Source organism: Meles meles, chromosome 8 (assembly GCF_922984935.1).
Source record: "Meles meles chromosome 8, mMelMel3.1 paternal haplotype, whole genome shotgun sequence".
Taxonomy (NCBI): domain Eukaryota; kingdom Metazoa; phylum Chordata; class Mammalia; order Carnivora; family Mustelidae; genus Meles; species Meles meles.
In genome coordinates this window covers 46895775-46909988 of record NC_060073.1, presented here as the reverse complement: position 1 = coordinate 46909988, position 14214 = coordinate 46895775, and the positions used below count along the sequence as shown (strand labels likewise).

Here is a 14214-nt window from a genome sequence, read left to right as displayed (position 1 = left end):
TTCTCTGAACACTAGGAGGCCAGAGGATGAGCTGGTTGTGAAATATTCCATCTCTGACTCCCCTGGAGCTGATGACGTCCCCCTAGGCCCCTCGCACCACCCGCAAGCCTGCAGCGGGCCCAGATCTGGCCCCTGCAATGGCTCTGGGCTGAATACCTGCCCATCCTGGGGGCCCACGCCGTGATTTCTTTTCTCCAGGTGCCTTCAGGTTGAGAATGAGCATGTCCTGAAGTCGATGAAGGCCTGTGTGAGTGAGACCTTGAGCACGCTGGGCCAGCACTTCGGCCAGCTGCTGGAGCTGGCACTGACCCGGGAGGTGCAGGTCGGTGCAGCCTGGGCTATGGACGGGGGCGCTCGCGTGGACTCCTGGGGTGGGAGTGGGGGTGGGGCCGAGCTACCGGGCCAGGCTGGGGGAAGCTCTGATATGCCTTTCTTGGGGCACATCCTCAGGCTACCAAAATGAACCCCAGCACCTAGCAAACAGGACTGTTAGAGCTCGAGGCTTCCCAAGTTAGCCCAGTGGAGCATATTCTAGATGTGAGAACTGGAGCCTAGAGAGGAAAGAGACTTACCTAAGGTCACATGAGGCCATGGCAGAAGCATTTCCCAGCTGCTCTCTCAGTATTGTCCCTACTACCTTAAATCTCTGTTGTATTGTCTACAGTACACACAACAGATCTGTATTGTCCTGAAAGACTTGAGGCAGCTGTGGGGAACAAGCCAAGTCCAGAAATCTGGCAAGAGAAAAGAATCTAGAAAGGTCATAGAGTCTAGCCCCTGCCTCTAGGCAGGCTCGTGTCTGGTTCTAGAAAGAATGAGGGCTTTGGAACCAGATCTGCTTTCAAACCATGGCTCACTGCGAGAACTTGATCAAGTTCCGTAACGTCTCAAAGGCCTCATTTTCTTCACCTACAAAGTGAAAACCTTCCCCAGAAGAAAAGTGAGAGGATTAAGCAAACAACACAGTGTGGGTTAAATATATGTGATTTCCCTCCGTTGCCTTTTCCTATTTTAAAAGCCTCCCAGAAAAGCAGATTCCATAAGGTTTTCATTATGAAAGGTATTTACGTGTTATTTATAGTTACAGAAATATTGTGTTACATATTTGCCATTCTTTTCCCACCACCAAATAAAAGCCTTCCACAAATAGCAAGTCTCTTCCCCTATCAGCTTCTCTCCAGACTCAGCCTTTCCACAGAGCCCGGAGCTTTCCTTTTTCTCCTTCTTATTTGTCCGGCTCATTTTCCACAGGGTACAGGCTGGTTCACCTGCTTGGTCAGTGCGTCTGGCCCCAGGCTTTCTCATCCTCCCTACCCCAGAGATCTGCAGAGGCCGCTCTGTCCCAGGAGCCTGGGATGAAGGAAGGAAGGGCCAAGGGGTGGGCTGCTGGGGCTGTCCTTGGAGTTGACATGCAAATGCTGACCTGTGCATGTCCGGGCGAGTAGTGGCTGAAGCTGGGGCCAGTGTCCCACACTGAGCTCTCAAGTCCCAGAGGACCCTGTGGGACATGGGGCTGAAGTGGGTGAAAAAGCCAAGGGAGCCAAGAATGAGAATATTGAAGATAGTCATGGGGACGAGGGGAGCCTGGAGGTATTTTTGAGGAGGACTGCCGGTGCTGACGATGCTTTTTATGTGACTTTTGTGCCCTTTCTCCTGGAACTATCAGGTTCAACAAAAAGGGCTAAACTTGAAGAGTAATGTTGAATTATAAACAGAAGTCAGTTGGGTTTGTAAGTAGTCTAACCGGGAGTCAAAGGGGTAGAGTGCATGGTCTAGGTCAGAATCCTGGGGAGAGTGCCCTGGGCTGCCAAGGAGTCTGCCTGGACCTTGTGGGCTATGTAGGTGGTTTCCTGGAGTTTCTGGGCCTATTCTGGTTTTTCCCTCATCCTGATCTTGTTTGCAGTGGAATTCCTGCTCTGGGTCCTTTTGCATCCCCAGCTAAATCCTGCCCATCCCCAGGTCTGGCCACCTGGGTCACTGATGCTTGGCCTGGGAGCTGAGCTGGATCAGCTGCTCCTCTCTTAGAGTTTGCACTCCCCACCCTCCACCAGCCCAAGTGGCTCAGTCAGTTAAGCCTCTGCCTTCAGCTCAGGTCAGAACCTGGGGTCCTGGGATCGAGTCCCACATTGGGCTCCTTGTCCAGTGGGGAGCCTACTTCTCCCTGTGCCTGCTGCTCTCCCTGCTTGTGCTCTTTCTGTCTGACAAATAAATACATAAAATCTTAAAAAAAATTTGGTCCCACATTGGCCTTCCTCCCCTTGTCTGCCCTGCATTCCTCTGCATATTCCTTAGCTTTCCAATATGCCCCCCTTTCCTCCCCGTGAGCACCATGGTGTCTAATACACCCTCCTATTGTTGGGGCTTGCCGTGCTCTTCATACATTTTGGCTGATCTTTAGTTGTGTGTGTGTGTGTGTGTTTCCATACAGATGGCAGTGACATAAGGAGATACATTGGCTGACGGCAAGGTGATCTGTGTTCAGTGTTGTAAGCATGTGTTTCTTAAACTGGTGACCAGTACGTTCCCTAGGATGTTAATAATTATACGAGGATCCTGTATTTGAGGTCTCTTGACATAAAGGGACTTAAGCCTGTGTTCTTGCTTCGGAATTTCCCCTATGATGTGCTCTGCACTGGGAGTCTTCTAAAAGATCTTCACACATTCATAGTATTTCTTGTCTGATCTGTAGCTCCCATAGACAAGGATTTGGGTTTGTTTTGTTCATGGGTATAACTCTGGTGACCAGGGTAGTACCTCTGCTACAGTAGGCACTCAATAAAGACTGAATACTAAGTTCCAAACTTACATAGTCATGGCAAATCTTTTTTCTTCTTAAAGCACCTGATCACTTATTCTGGGATGCTGGTGTTTCAGGAAATGCAATTTGGTCAAAACATTTTTTGTCCTTGGAAAGTTCTCAAGCAGAGCCTTGCCACCTCCTCTATCCCCACCTTGCACAAAAATAATCTATGGTAGAACAATGCTTACGATAGGGCAGCAGCAATCTAGCACTACTTTGTACTGGTCTGCTCCATCCTGGAATGTCACGTCCAGGTCCAGACCCCAGACGCATCACTGGCAATGGCGGTACTCTGAGGAGGCTCCTGAAAGGGTGGGAGAGAGGCAGAAGATCAAGGTCTGTGGGAGTAGGTGAAGGAACAGAGAATGTTTTGTTCAGAGGTGGACACTCTGTCATTTCCAGCGTTCTGTGTTTGGGGACCCCGAATGCAAGAAGGTGCTCAGGTCAGCCGTCAAAACTAGAGGAGGTTCTATGTAGAGAGGGGTTTGTGAAACGACAGGGCTGTCCTGCAGGCGGCGGTGTTTGGAAGTGCCGTCCTTTAACAGGCCAAGCTAAGCTTGGAGGACACTGTCAGGGGATGAATGAGTTCCAAGGTCTCTTCCAATCTTGGTAGAATGGGATTCTATGATGTGGGGTTGGTGGGGCAGGGGCCTGAGCATGGAGTCTGGAGGCATATCAGGGTTCACATCCCGCCAGTGCTACTTACTGGATATGCAGACCTGGGTCAGTTACTTCCTGTCGTCATGTCTGCAGTGGGTTGTCATTAGGATTAAATGAAAGGACCCATGAGGAACCAGTGGCCTTTTCTGACTCAGTGAGCTGCTTTCTTCAATCAAGGCTTGCTCTGCCTTAAGAGAAGCTCGCAGCACGCTTTGCTAAAAGAGCCCCCGGTCACCTAATGAATTGTGTATTAAGATAATTTAACTATTTGGCGGATATGGAAGAAATTAAAGTTAAAATGTCAGGAGCCACTGATAGGAAATTAATGAACATTGATGATTAATCTATCTGGGAATAAAGGATTAGCTATGTGGGAGGGAAGAGAAGACTTAACTTATAAAAATTGATTTACTCTAAAATAAAGGGGACTCTATTGAATAAATTGACTCTTCACTGTACCTTTGATTCCTTGACTCAGCTTCATGTGAGTAGATGTTATATTAATTTATCCTTTCATTCCATCTATTACTTTTGATTTTAGTTTAAAATAACATCTTTATTCGAATAAAACTGATTAGGGAATGTATCTTTGGCTCTGTGGCTAAAGGAACTAGTTCAAAATTTACCTCACAGCTAGATTTCCCCTCCCTGTCCTAGGCAAAGCTGGTCAGCTTCAGGCCTCACCTGAGGGACAAGCACCTAACTTGTGACAGAACTCAGACCTGAGGGACACTTCCTAAGAGAGACAGGTGCCGAGCTGACTGCCATCAGTTCCTTCTTCCCAAACTCACGAACTCATCCCTACCTTCTCAGTAGGGTGACCTAAAACGGTAGGGAGTGACGCTAGCAGGGGTGTGTTGCTGAAATCCCTACCTAGGGAACAGGAGTAGTGGGGACCAAGTACTGCCCCTTAGTAGTGATAGTTTCTGTCCTACTGTCTCAGTGGCCTTATCCGCTGGGCTGTGGTCAGGAGGGAGTGTGGCTGAGCACCTTGGGGGAGGAGGTCAGCTGCCAGTGGGAAAGATATTTCCCACCTTCATGAAGCCATTCTTCCAAATAACAACCCCTCCTTCTTTGTAGATCCTTCTGGAATCATAGTGGGAAATTTACACTCTGCTCCCAGAAGGCTTGGAAATGACTCATGATATTAGATCCATTAAGTTAGCTCTAGGAGGTTTTGTAACTAAAGCTCAAAATTTGCTTTCCTGTCCTATTTCCCACTCTCAGCTCAGCTATGTTGGCCTGTATAGGTAATCAGAGGCTGAAATGCAACTAAATTGTAACATAAAGGTAATCTGTACTTGCCAGATGAGAAATATAAAGATGTCCAAAATTTAGAAATAGTGTGTCTCATTGTAAAGTTCCCAGAGAGAAAATAAAGTTAAAGAAAAAGGTTTAAAAAAAAAAACCAACTGCAACAATAAAAAGCAGCATGAAAAACAAAAACAAAAAGAAAACATATCAAACAAACAAACAAAAACCCACATCCCTTTACCTGTGGGAATAATTCAAAGTCCCAAGTACTTAGGTTAATATAATTCTCTCTCATCTACTTACTGTGCTCATCTTAGCCAGAAGGGTCTCATTCCATTGTGTGTGTGGTCATGTTTTCTTGGGAAGCTACAGTCTGGGCTGTCTCTCCAGCAATGGGAGGGGTTCCTTCCAGGCTTCTCAGTTTGTACTGGTCTTTCCCAGCCATACTTGGAAGAGTTCATACCTTGGATACGCAATAGTATAATAGCACTACCCCTGCACTCACAGAAAGTTAGAACAGACCAGTCCTTGGTCCCTAAGGCAGGAATTCCATGCAATATTTCATGCTGGGACTCTGTCTTAGGGTTGCTGAAGGCCTTAACAAATACTTACCTGCAGCTGAACGAAAGAGGGTTGGGAATGGGCAGCATCTTGATGGGACATCCGTTTATCTCAGGTGTCCATCGTCCACAAGCTTTTGTGGAAATTCATTCACTGGGGGTAAGCATCCACCCTAGGTTAACTGTGGCATGATGTTTACTATATATGGGAAAAAATGTCTCCTTCTTTATAGAAGGGCATTTGATATGTTTACTTCTTCCTGCAAAGTCAGGCACTTAGAATCTCTTCCCAGTGACTTGCCTGGTTTGCATATGTTCCCATCCAGCATTTTCAACATTTCTTAACTTCTAGCTCTCCTCTAAACACTGTCTTTCTGTCACCCTGGCTGCATTGATTTGGGCTGCTTGAAGTGACTTAGGCTAGAAGTTTCCAAACCACTTCAAAGGCATTGCATTCTCCAGGTTCTCAAAGATTTACCAGAAGAAATGCAAGCATATATACTTTTAAGGAAATCAATGCCCAGATCTTTAATTTTTGTTTCTTTCCCAAAATGATCCTCCCAATAATATGCAGTTCTAACATCCCTTCTATTACTTTCCAAAAGAAGGACATACTCCCACCCATCCCAAATGTTATGGTACATTGCCCTGCTGTGTAAAACCTTGGAGTAGCAGTAAGACTGGGGAGATCAAAGAAGAAGGCTTCATTCCTGAATCGTAAACCCATAGGCCTCCATGAATTATTTCTATGCTTTTTCTTACATATTTCTTTTAAGAAAGGCATTAGAAATTACGTGTTTTGCCCAGTGTGGAGATATATGATAGAATAGGTGTGTGTAGGGGTGTGTGTGTGTGTGTGTGTGTGTGTGTGTGTGTGTAGGAGGCGTGGATTTGAAAGTTTTCAGTTTATCATATCCCTTCTATCTGTATTTACTCCCAGATTATGAATAGCTCTTGAGGGACATTCTCCTTAGACAAAGCAAAGAGAGAGCTGGTCAGACACATCAAGCACTCAAAATGGCTTTTGGGGGCACAAATTTAAATGCAAGCAATTCCTTTAAACTATATCTCATACTCAAACCTAGGATATGTCATTCACTGGAAAGAAAAATGTCTTTGAAGAGCCAAAGATTCTAAAGGTTAATGATATTGATTCTTTTAAATGCTGGAATACTTTTGAGAATGACTAAATTTTTCAAGATATATTGGATAAAATCCATAGATACAAGTTTTACATGGTTTTTTTTTTTTTTTGGTCAGATTTGATACACATTATTTAAGAAAGCAGTTAAAGCTCATTTTGTCAACATATTTTTGAGATATTTATACTAATTTCTGCTTCTTGTTAGCAAAAGATAAAATTAATTGCTAGCAGCTGGACTAATTGGATTTAAGCAGTAAATACCTTTTTCCTTCTTTAAATATGTAAGGAAGTCTGATCATCAGAGTCCTAAAAATAATCAAATGATTTCTAATACTTATATATGTATGTATGTATGTATGTATTTGTTTGTTTGTTTGAGAGAGAGCACACGCACACAAGTGGGAAGAGGGTCAAAGGGAGAGGGAGAGAGAATCTTAACCAGGTTCCATGTTCAGCATGGAGCCCCACATGGGGCTCAATCCCACGATCCTGAGATCACGATCTGAGCTGAAGTCATGAGTCAGACACCTAACCCACTGAGCCACGCAGGTACCCCGATTTCTAATATTTTTATTCTCAAATTTTAATTATTCCTTATAATGAACACCAGATTTCAATATAGATACCCACCCACCTATTTACTGAAAAAAAATACTAGCTACATATTACCTTGCATTATTAAAAGTTTAGTAAATTGCTTTATCTTGGCTTTATAACATATACAAATAGAACCAAATTTTATTTTAGCTCTATATTATTTTAATATTAACAGTTTTTAGAATTTTCCCTTGGAGAATGATTTCTATAATTATTTGTCAGTGTTGTTTTAGTGTTTCTTGAAACATATCAAAACACTTTGTAATTAAAAACGAAGTCAGTTCTATATTGAGTAAAATTTGTCTTGGCTGATTGGCTTGGCTGAAAGAACTGGCTGCCAATTAGTTTATAGGGTGGGTGTTTTCCATAAATTAAGTAAGCAAAAGCTGTAGCTTCAAGGTTTTGATAAAACATATTTGAAACAAGCACAAATATTTTACTAAAAATTATATTAGCAATGAAAGTAATAATATTTTGATTTTCCTAATCCTTTCTGAATAATTTGGATAACCCAAGGTACTCCAAGTGAAAGAGCAGTGGGTATAATTAATAAGTATTTGGTAAGTCTTGGTAAAGTACTTTTGGACTTCTTCCCAGAAACTGAGATAGTGAATGAACAACTTTAATGATTGGGTAACAAATGCTTTTACCAGTCAAGTGATTTCCAGTTCTTTGCGTTTACCAGTTTAAAGGAGTTATCAACTGGCAGATCATTAAAAATGGTGTTTGATGATGGATCACCATTGTGATTGCATATCTCAGAATGTGCTTAAAGGACTGAGCAACTTGGCTATGTAAACTCTTTCCATTCCTCTCTATGGATTTATGGGAATGAGGTTTTTCAGGGTTTACATCTAAAAATATAGCATTAAGTCAATATTCAATCACATATACATCAGTTAATGAGAAACCCTAAAAAGGATACAGAGCCTCATTTATCTCATTAAGACATATATTTATAATAACATTTTAATTTTTATAATTTATAATTATTAAGCAGAATTTACAATTTACATTTGGACCACTTGTACTGATAATGATTATAACAATAACTCAACCAAGAAGAGAGTATTTTTTTAAGATTTTATTTATTTGTTTATTTATTTATTTATTTTGAGGGCAAGCAGGGGGAGGGCAGAAAGAGAGGGAGAGAGAGAATCTCAAGCAGACTCTGCTCTGAGTGCCCAGCCCATGTAGGGCTCGATGTGGTTCACGATCTTATGAACCTGAGATCATGACCTGAGCTGAAGCTGGACTGAGCCAACCAGGTGCCCCAAGGAGAGAGTGTTTTTAAGCACTTAGAGCCTGATAGTCGCAGGAAATAAAATGACATTTCAAATGTCAGTGATAAATATGACAAGGGTGATCCCTAAAACACTTTGAAACTTAAATATATTACATTAAGATAAAATTCTCAGGAGGGATTAGATTGGGAACATAAATTAAAGGATGAAAAGAAAAGATGCAAAACCTCACAATGTTAAAGAAAGAGATTATTCATACATTTTTAAGGGGATGATGAGGGCATCAAGTTGTTTTGGTATTTAAATTCCACTGAACACATCCAAAAGAATGGTGTAATGGTCTTATTTTATGTCAATATCTACAACCTACTGGAAATTACATCCTTTCCAACTTTGTTCTTGAAACATATGATGAAAAATTTTACCTGTCAAATTAAAAATGTATAAGGGGTCATATGTTTTTCAAAATTCATTTAGAGCTAAATAAGAAAATAAAAACTGCATTAGAATATACAGGTATTCTAGTTCTATGTCATGAAGTCTATCATCCCTGCCTCTTCCTGGAGAATTGCTTCAGCCTTAAAACCCCTGTCTATAAGGAGAGTTTTCTGTGATGCTCCTGAAGTCTGGACCTTTATAGCCTTGTGAGGGACCAGTCCTTCTGCCATGTGCTTCTCAGAACACAGTCTTTCCATATCTTTAGAGTATGTTAACTTTGAGTAGCATTTCTTTCTGCTACGTCTTCTTCTTCTTCTTCTTCTTCTTCTTCTTCTTCTTCTTCTTCTTCTTCTTCTTCTTCTTCTTCTTCTTCTTTTTTGTTGTTGCATTAATGAACTATGCTTCCAGGATTCTCTCTCCTCTCTCTCCTTCTGTTAATCCCCACCTCCTTTCAGGGAGACTCTGCTGAATTTCTGAAGTTTACCCTGCGTCTCATGTTGGTCTCTTTCTTTATCTAACTCATAGAATGAGCACTAGTTGCTGGATTTGAGCAGCTTTACCATGTTGACTTCTCTTTCCTTTCTGGAACATTCTTTTGTTTTTCAAAACAAAACAAAACAAACAACCCTTCTAGATGTTGGAATTTGCCTTACTGAGAAAAATGAAATCAATTAAGGTCTATGTTTGCCCCAAACCTCCAATTCTAAGAGATCTTATCCCCATTTGCCTTCCTAAATTGGATATTCCAACCCAGGAGATATTTTTCCATCAGAACAATAACTAATCCAAGCCTGGATTCAGTTATGATTTTGTCTGTCTCCTCTTTAGTATGTGTAGTCTTTCTGTGCCTTTCCTGAGATGCTTGATTCACGCATTTCTCCAATATATTCTCTGAGGACACCAACAATACTGTATGCTCATTTTCAAAACCTTTCACCTAGAAATTTATCTAGCAATCCTTTAGATATCTCATGCTGTTCACTGTAGTCTTCTGTTTTCCAGGGCTCTGTTGGAGCGTAAAAACCATTTTTATTATATCTTATCATCTGAAGGGTCAAGAATGTGGGCAGAGCCTGGCTGAGTGATTCTTCTGTTCTGTGTGGCATCAACAGAGCTATCTTGGTGTTATTCAGTTAGCAGATGGTTTGGGAAGTCATAGAAAGCTTCTTCGCATGTGTAGTGCCTTGGAGGGGATTGGGGGAAAGCTAGGGTCTGCTGAGAGCACTGATCAGGGATCCTACATATGACAGTCTCAGAGTTCCCAAATGTCTTACATGGTATCTCAGGACACTGAAAAGAATGTTCCAAGAAGCCTGGGGGCAGCTTCAAGGTGTCTCGTGAGCTAGCCTTGGAGGTTCTGGAACATTCCTTCTAGCAGCTGCTGGCTTTTATTGTTCAAGCAGGTCACTGAGGCCAGTCCAGATTTAAATGGTGGTGGCGGGGTTGGGTACCAGAGCCTACCTGTCTATGGGAGGAGTAGCAAAGAACGTGTGGCCATGTTTAATCTATCACACCCTGTTACATCTGCCCATATTTATGTAATCCCTTGGCATGGCTGGGCTGCCCTAAGTATGCCCAGCTATGGATTCTCTATCTGAAGCTTTAGCTAGAGCATGGCTCCCTCTGAGGAACTCATTCCAGGCTGATGTATGAGACTTTACCTCTCCTGATCAATTTCCCTGGGCTGCAACTGCTCTTTCTGACTGGGAGACAATTAAAAAGATTTTTTTTTTTTTTTCTTTTTGGATTCCTTATTTAGAGAGGCTAGGTGGTGTGCATCTCCCTAATTCTTCTTATCCCTTTCTCCTGATCTTCAAGATTCTGAGGGTTTTTTGTTGTTTTTTTTAATTGTTTCCTCTCTGTCTACTCTGTCTTTAAAACAATATTTCTGTCACTCAGCTTCATCAATCTTTGTTCCTTTATTTTGTCTCTTTTCTACCACTTTTCTCACAATACAGGGTGAAGCGTATTTTTGACACTTCTTCAGTTCCTTCTTGATTGCCTGACAAATCTTGATTTTAGAGACTGTGGTAGTTTGAAGCTGACACCAAGATAGGATGGGATAAGTGCCTGTGTAGGACAAAGTGGGGGGAGCTGCCTGTCCAGGATACAGGGTTGGGGGGGAAGCGGGGTCAGGCATGAAAAACCATGTTGCAGGTCTGAAAACAGAAATAAAAGGGTAAAGGAGGACATGAATTGGAAGAGACGTGAATTTTCAGGCCAAAGTCTGTTAGAGGAGCCCCCCCAACACCCATGGGTGGCAGTAGTGTCCCTGCTGTGATCAGTCACAGCTGGAGTGGCTAAGGGAGCTATGGCCTCAACAAGGACATGGGATAGATCCAGAGGGGAAGTTGCTGGGGGCTGTCTGTGAATGCCGCCCCCAGCAGCAAGAGCTCTGGCTACCCCAGGGCAGAGGGCTGTAGATGCTAATGGGAGCCAGGAAGGAGAGCCCCTCTCCAGTTCGGTGAGAGCTGCTAATGAGGCTGGATATTCTCCTTGTCTTGAGACCTCTATCTTTGCTGGTCCAGGTGAGGTCCTTCCGACTTTGAGGGAGAGGAACTCACTGACTTTGGAAAACAGGAAGTTAGATTCACAGGAGTTAAGGTCCAACTAACTCCACCACACACCACGTGCGTGACCTTGGTCAGGTTTCTGTGTCTCAGTTTCCTGAAGTGTGAAGTGAGGGTTGGACGAGACTGCTAAGGGCCCTTCTGGCTCTGACATACTGTGATACTTAGAGCCTTGATGATTTCAGTGGAGCCTTTGATCTCATATTCTTCCAAATTTATCTTTGTGAAAAGGATGATTACAACTTTTCATTGTCACACATCTGATTCACCAGGATGATCTGAGGTATAATTATGGTGTATGTGTGTATAGGCATTAGCAAGAAATTATTCTCAGGCATAAATGGTCTAATGTGAGCAGATGATTGCAAAAGACATTGGATTGAATTGTTTAACACCATGCTAATTTGCTTCAAGTGCAAACACTAATCAAGAACACTGAGTAATTATGATTTAGGTACAGGACCCCAATATATGAAATCGGCATTTTCATGCGAGCGTCATTATCACTTACGTAACTGCTTACAGTATGCTGGGGGAGGATTCTAAGAAATGTGTTCATTACACAGCTCTGCAGTGACAAATCTTGGTTATTAATTTTAACCTTTTGTTGAATCCCTTACAAGAGGCATCTATCAAATCTTAGAGAATAATTTTTACATTTAATGTAGCTTGATTAAATATCCACTTAATCTTAGACTGCTTTACGTAGGTGATTAGCGTATTGCGTGTGTGAAAAATTCTAGGAGTTTGGATAAAGAAAAGGAGAGTCCAGTTTACCTGGAGCCCTAAACCCACTTAATTTTAATCATTTTACAGATGGAGAAACTGAGGCCTAGGGTGTGTATTGCCCAAGATCACAAAATAATAATAGCTAACAATTTTATTTTGTTCCCACGTGCCGAGTACCTTTACAAGTCATATATGTATATATATAGTATTCCTATATAAAAAGTTCTTTCTCTCTGTATATATGTATATAGCTCTATATTGGCTACCTTAAGAAATGGGTACAGCCACCCTAAGAGACAGGCACAGTTATTTCTCCCCCACTTCACACATAAGGAAACTGCAGGCTAGGAAGACTGAGTTACTTGCTCTGGGGCACATGGAGAGAAAGGGCAAAAGGGGCAAAGCCAGAATTTGAACCTGGGGCATTTTGGCTCCAGAGTCCCTGCTTTCAACCTCAAACACATTTCTTCATCAACACACTGTGTAGAAAAGGCGAGCTGGCATCAGAATTCCAATCTCCTCATTTCCTTCTAAGTGTTTTTTTTCCATAACGTTAGGTTTAACAAAAACAAATCCATTTTGATATTTTGAAATAACATAGCAACAGAAACCTCCCGAGTAGCTGCCCAGAGCTGTGGCTCTGGAGGTGTTACTTTCTCGCATGAAGCCCCCCAAGGCGATCTTTCTGAATCACTATCTCCACATCTCTCAGGAGAAGCGCAAGCAGCTAGAATTAATTAGCAGGTAGGAATCTTTTATAATCAATGAATCATATGCTTCAAAGCAAATGGCTGATTAGGAAGTAGTTTCAAGATATGTGAAAAAGCTTTTTCCCAGAAATAAGCTAAACTAATCTTTATGTCTCATTTGTTGATGAATTTTCCATTTGCTTTTCTTCTTGGTTCTCCCTGGGTCCTACGTTCAGTCATTTCCAGCCTTCTCGCCTTAAGCCTTAGCTCCCAGAGCCTGGAGCAGTCCGATGTTCCTGAGTTACCCATTCTTTGATAGAGAGGGTTCCTGGGGTTGCTGCATTTGGCCTGGCTATACCCACGATGGAGATGTTCCCTGAGCACTAAGCTACTGTGGACTGCTTCTCTTGACTCAACCCCGGAACCCATTACCCAGCTGGAGTTTGCCATAGGCAAATGAACCAAGTCTTTGGTCATAGCCATAGCAACTCATTGATTTTCAACTTGATGTCTTATTTAACTGATGGTTTCTCTTCTCATTTGAAGCCAGTAGAACAACAAAGCATACTTGGTGAGACCATCAAGATTGAGAGCTGGTTTTCTGATCCACTGGAAAAGAGCACATTTGCTGTCCATGTCCCGGGGGTTGAAATTATCCCATATTCCTGAAACGTAGTTTGGACCTCATGCAGACTCATGTCTTTCCCAAAGCTAGAATACCTCCTCACCCCCATAGTGGGACTGTGGGTGGGGCAGAATTATAGATTCCAGGGGGCTTCTAAGAGCATGTACCCACTGGTATTCCATTAAGGAAGATTAGATGGAGTGAGTAACCATCAACCATCAGACTCTGCTCTCTTTTCTTAGGCGCTGGTAAGAAAAATCAATGCCTCAGACAACATCTACACCATGGAATCCACCACAGGGAACCTGTTCAGCCTGACCCAGGAGGGGGCTCCCTTATGCCGCATCATAGCAAAGGTGAGCTGATAGTTGTTGGCCAAAGTGAGGGGCCTGGGGAGAGGGGGAGGAACCTAGTTTGGTGGGACTAGCTTGCCTGAAAAGTCTGTCTTGCCTCTAGCATTTATTTGCTGCGCGATCTTGGAAGAGTCAGTTTCCTTCTTTGGGCCTTGATCTCTCCATTTTTAATAGTGGCTAGGACCTCTGCTTCCAGTTCCCACTTGAGAGAAAAGCTTAGGTCCCCAGAGTCTCTATAATTCTCTTCATGTGGTATCTGTTAGAAATGTCAAACATCCCTCCCACCAAACCCAAACAAAACACATCCCCTAACTCAGGTTCTTGATGGTTCCCCAAAATACTTGCAGCCACTATAATACTATATGAGGGGAAGACAAAATTGAGGAGGACAGTGGTTTTCATCAATTACAATGGAAGGTTCTCTCTTTTTTTTTTTTTTTTTTTTATTTATTTGACAGAGAGAAATCACAACTAGGCAGAGAGGCAGGCAGAGAGAGAGGAGGAAGCAGGCTCCCTGCGGAGCAGAGAGCCCGATGCGGGGCTTGATCCCA

At 42.6% G+C, this 14214-nt stretch overlaps 1 protein-coding gene across 4 annotated transcripts in view; it reads left to right on the top strand.

Moving 5' to 3' along the window:
* Window positions 1–14214, top strand: part of INSC (INSC spindle orientation adaptor protein) — a 126738-nt gene that overhangs the window by 56943 nt on the left and 55581 nt on the right. For all 4 annotated transcript variants that reach the window (XM_046014273.1, XM_046014276.1, XM_046014274.1 and 1 more), the window contains 2 exons: window positions 199–322; window positions 13553–13666. In XM_046014273.1, the coding sequence (XP_045870229.1) occupies window positions 199–322; window positions 13553–13666 (238 nt within the window). The remainder of the gene's footprint in view (window positions 1–198; window positions 323–13552; window positions 13667–14214) is intronic.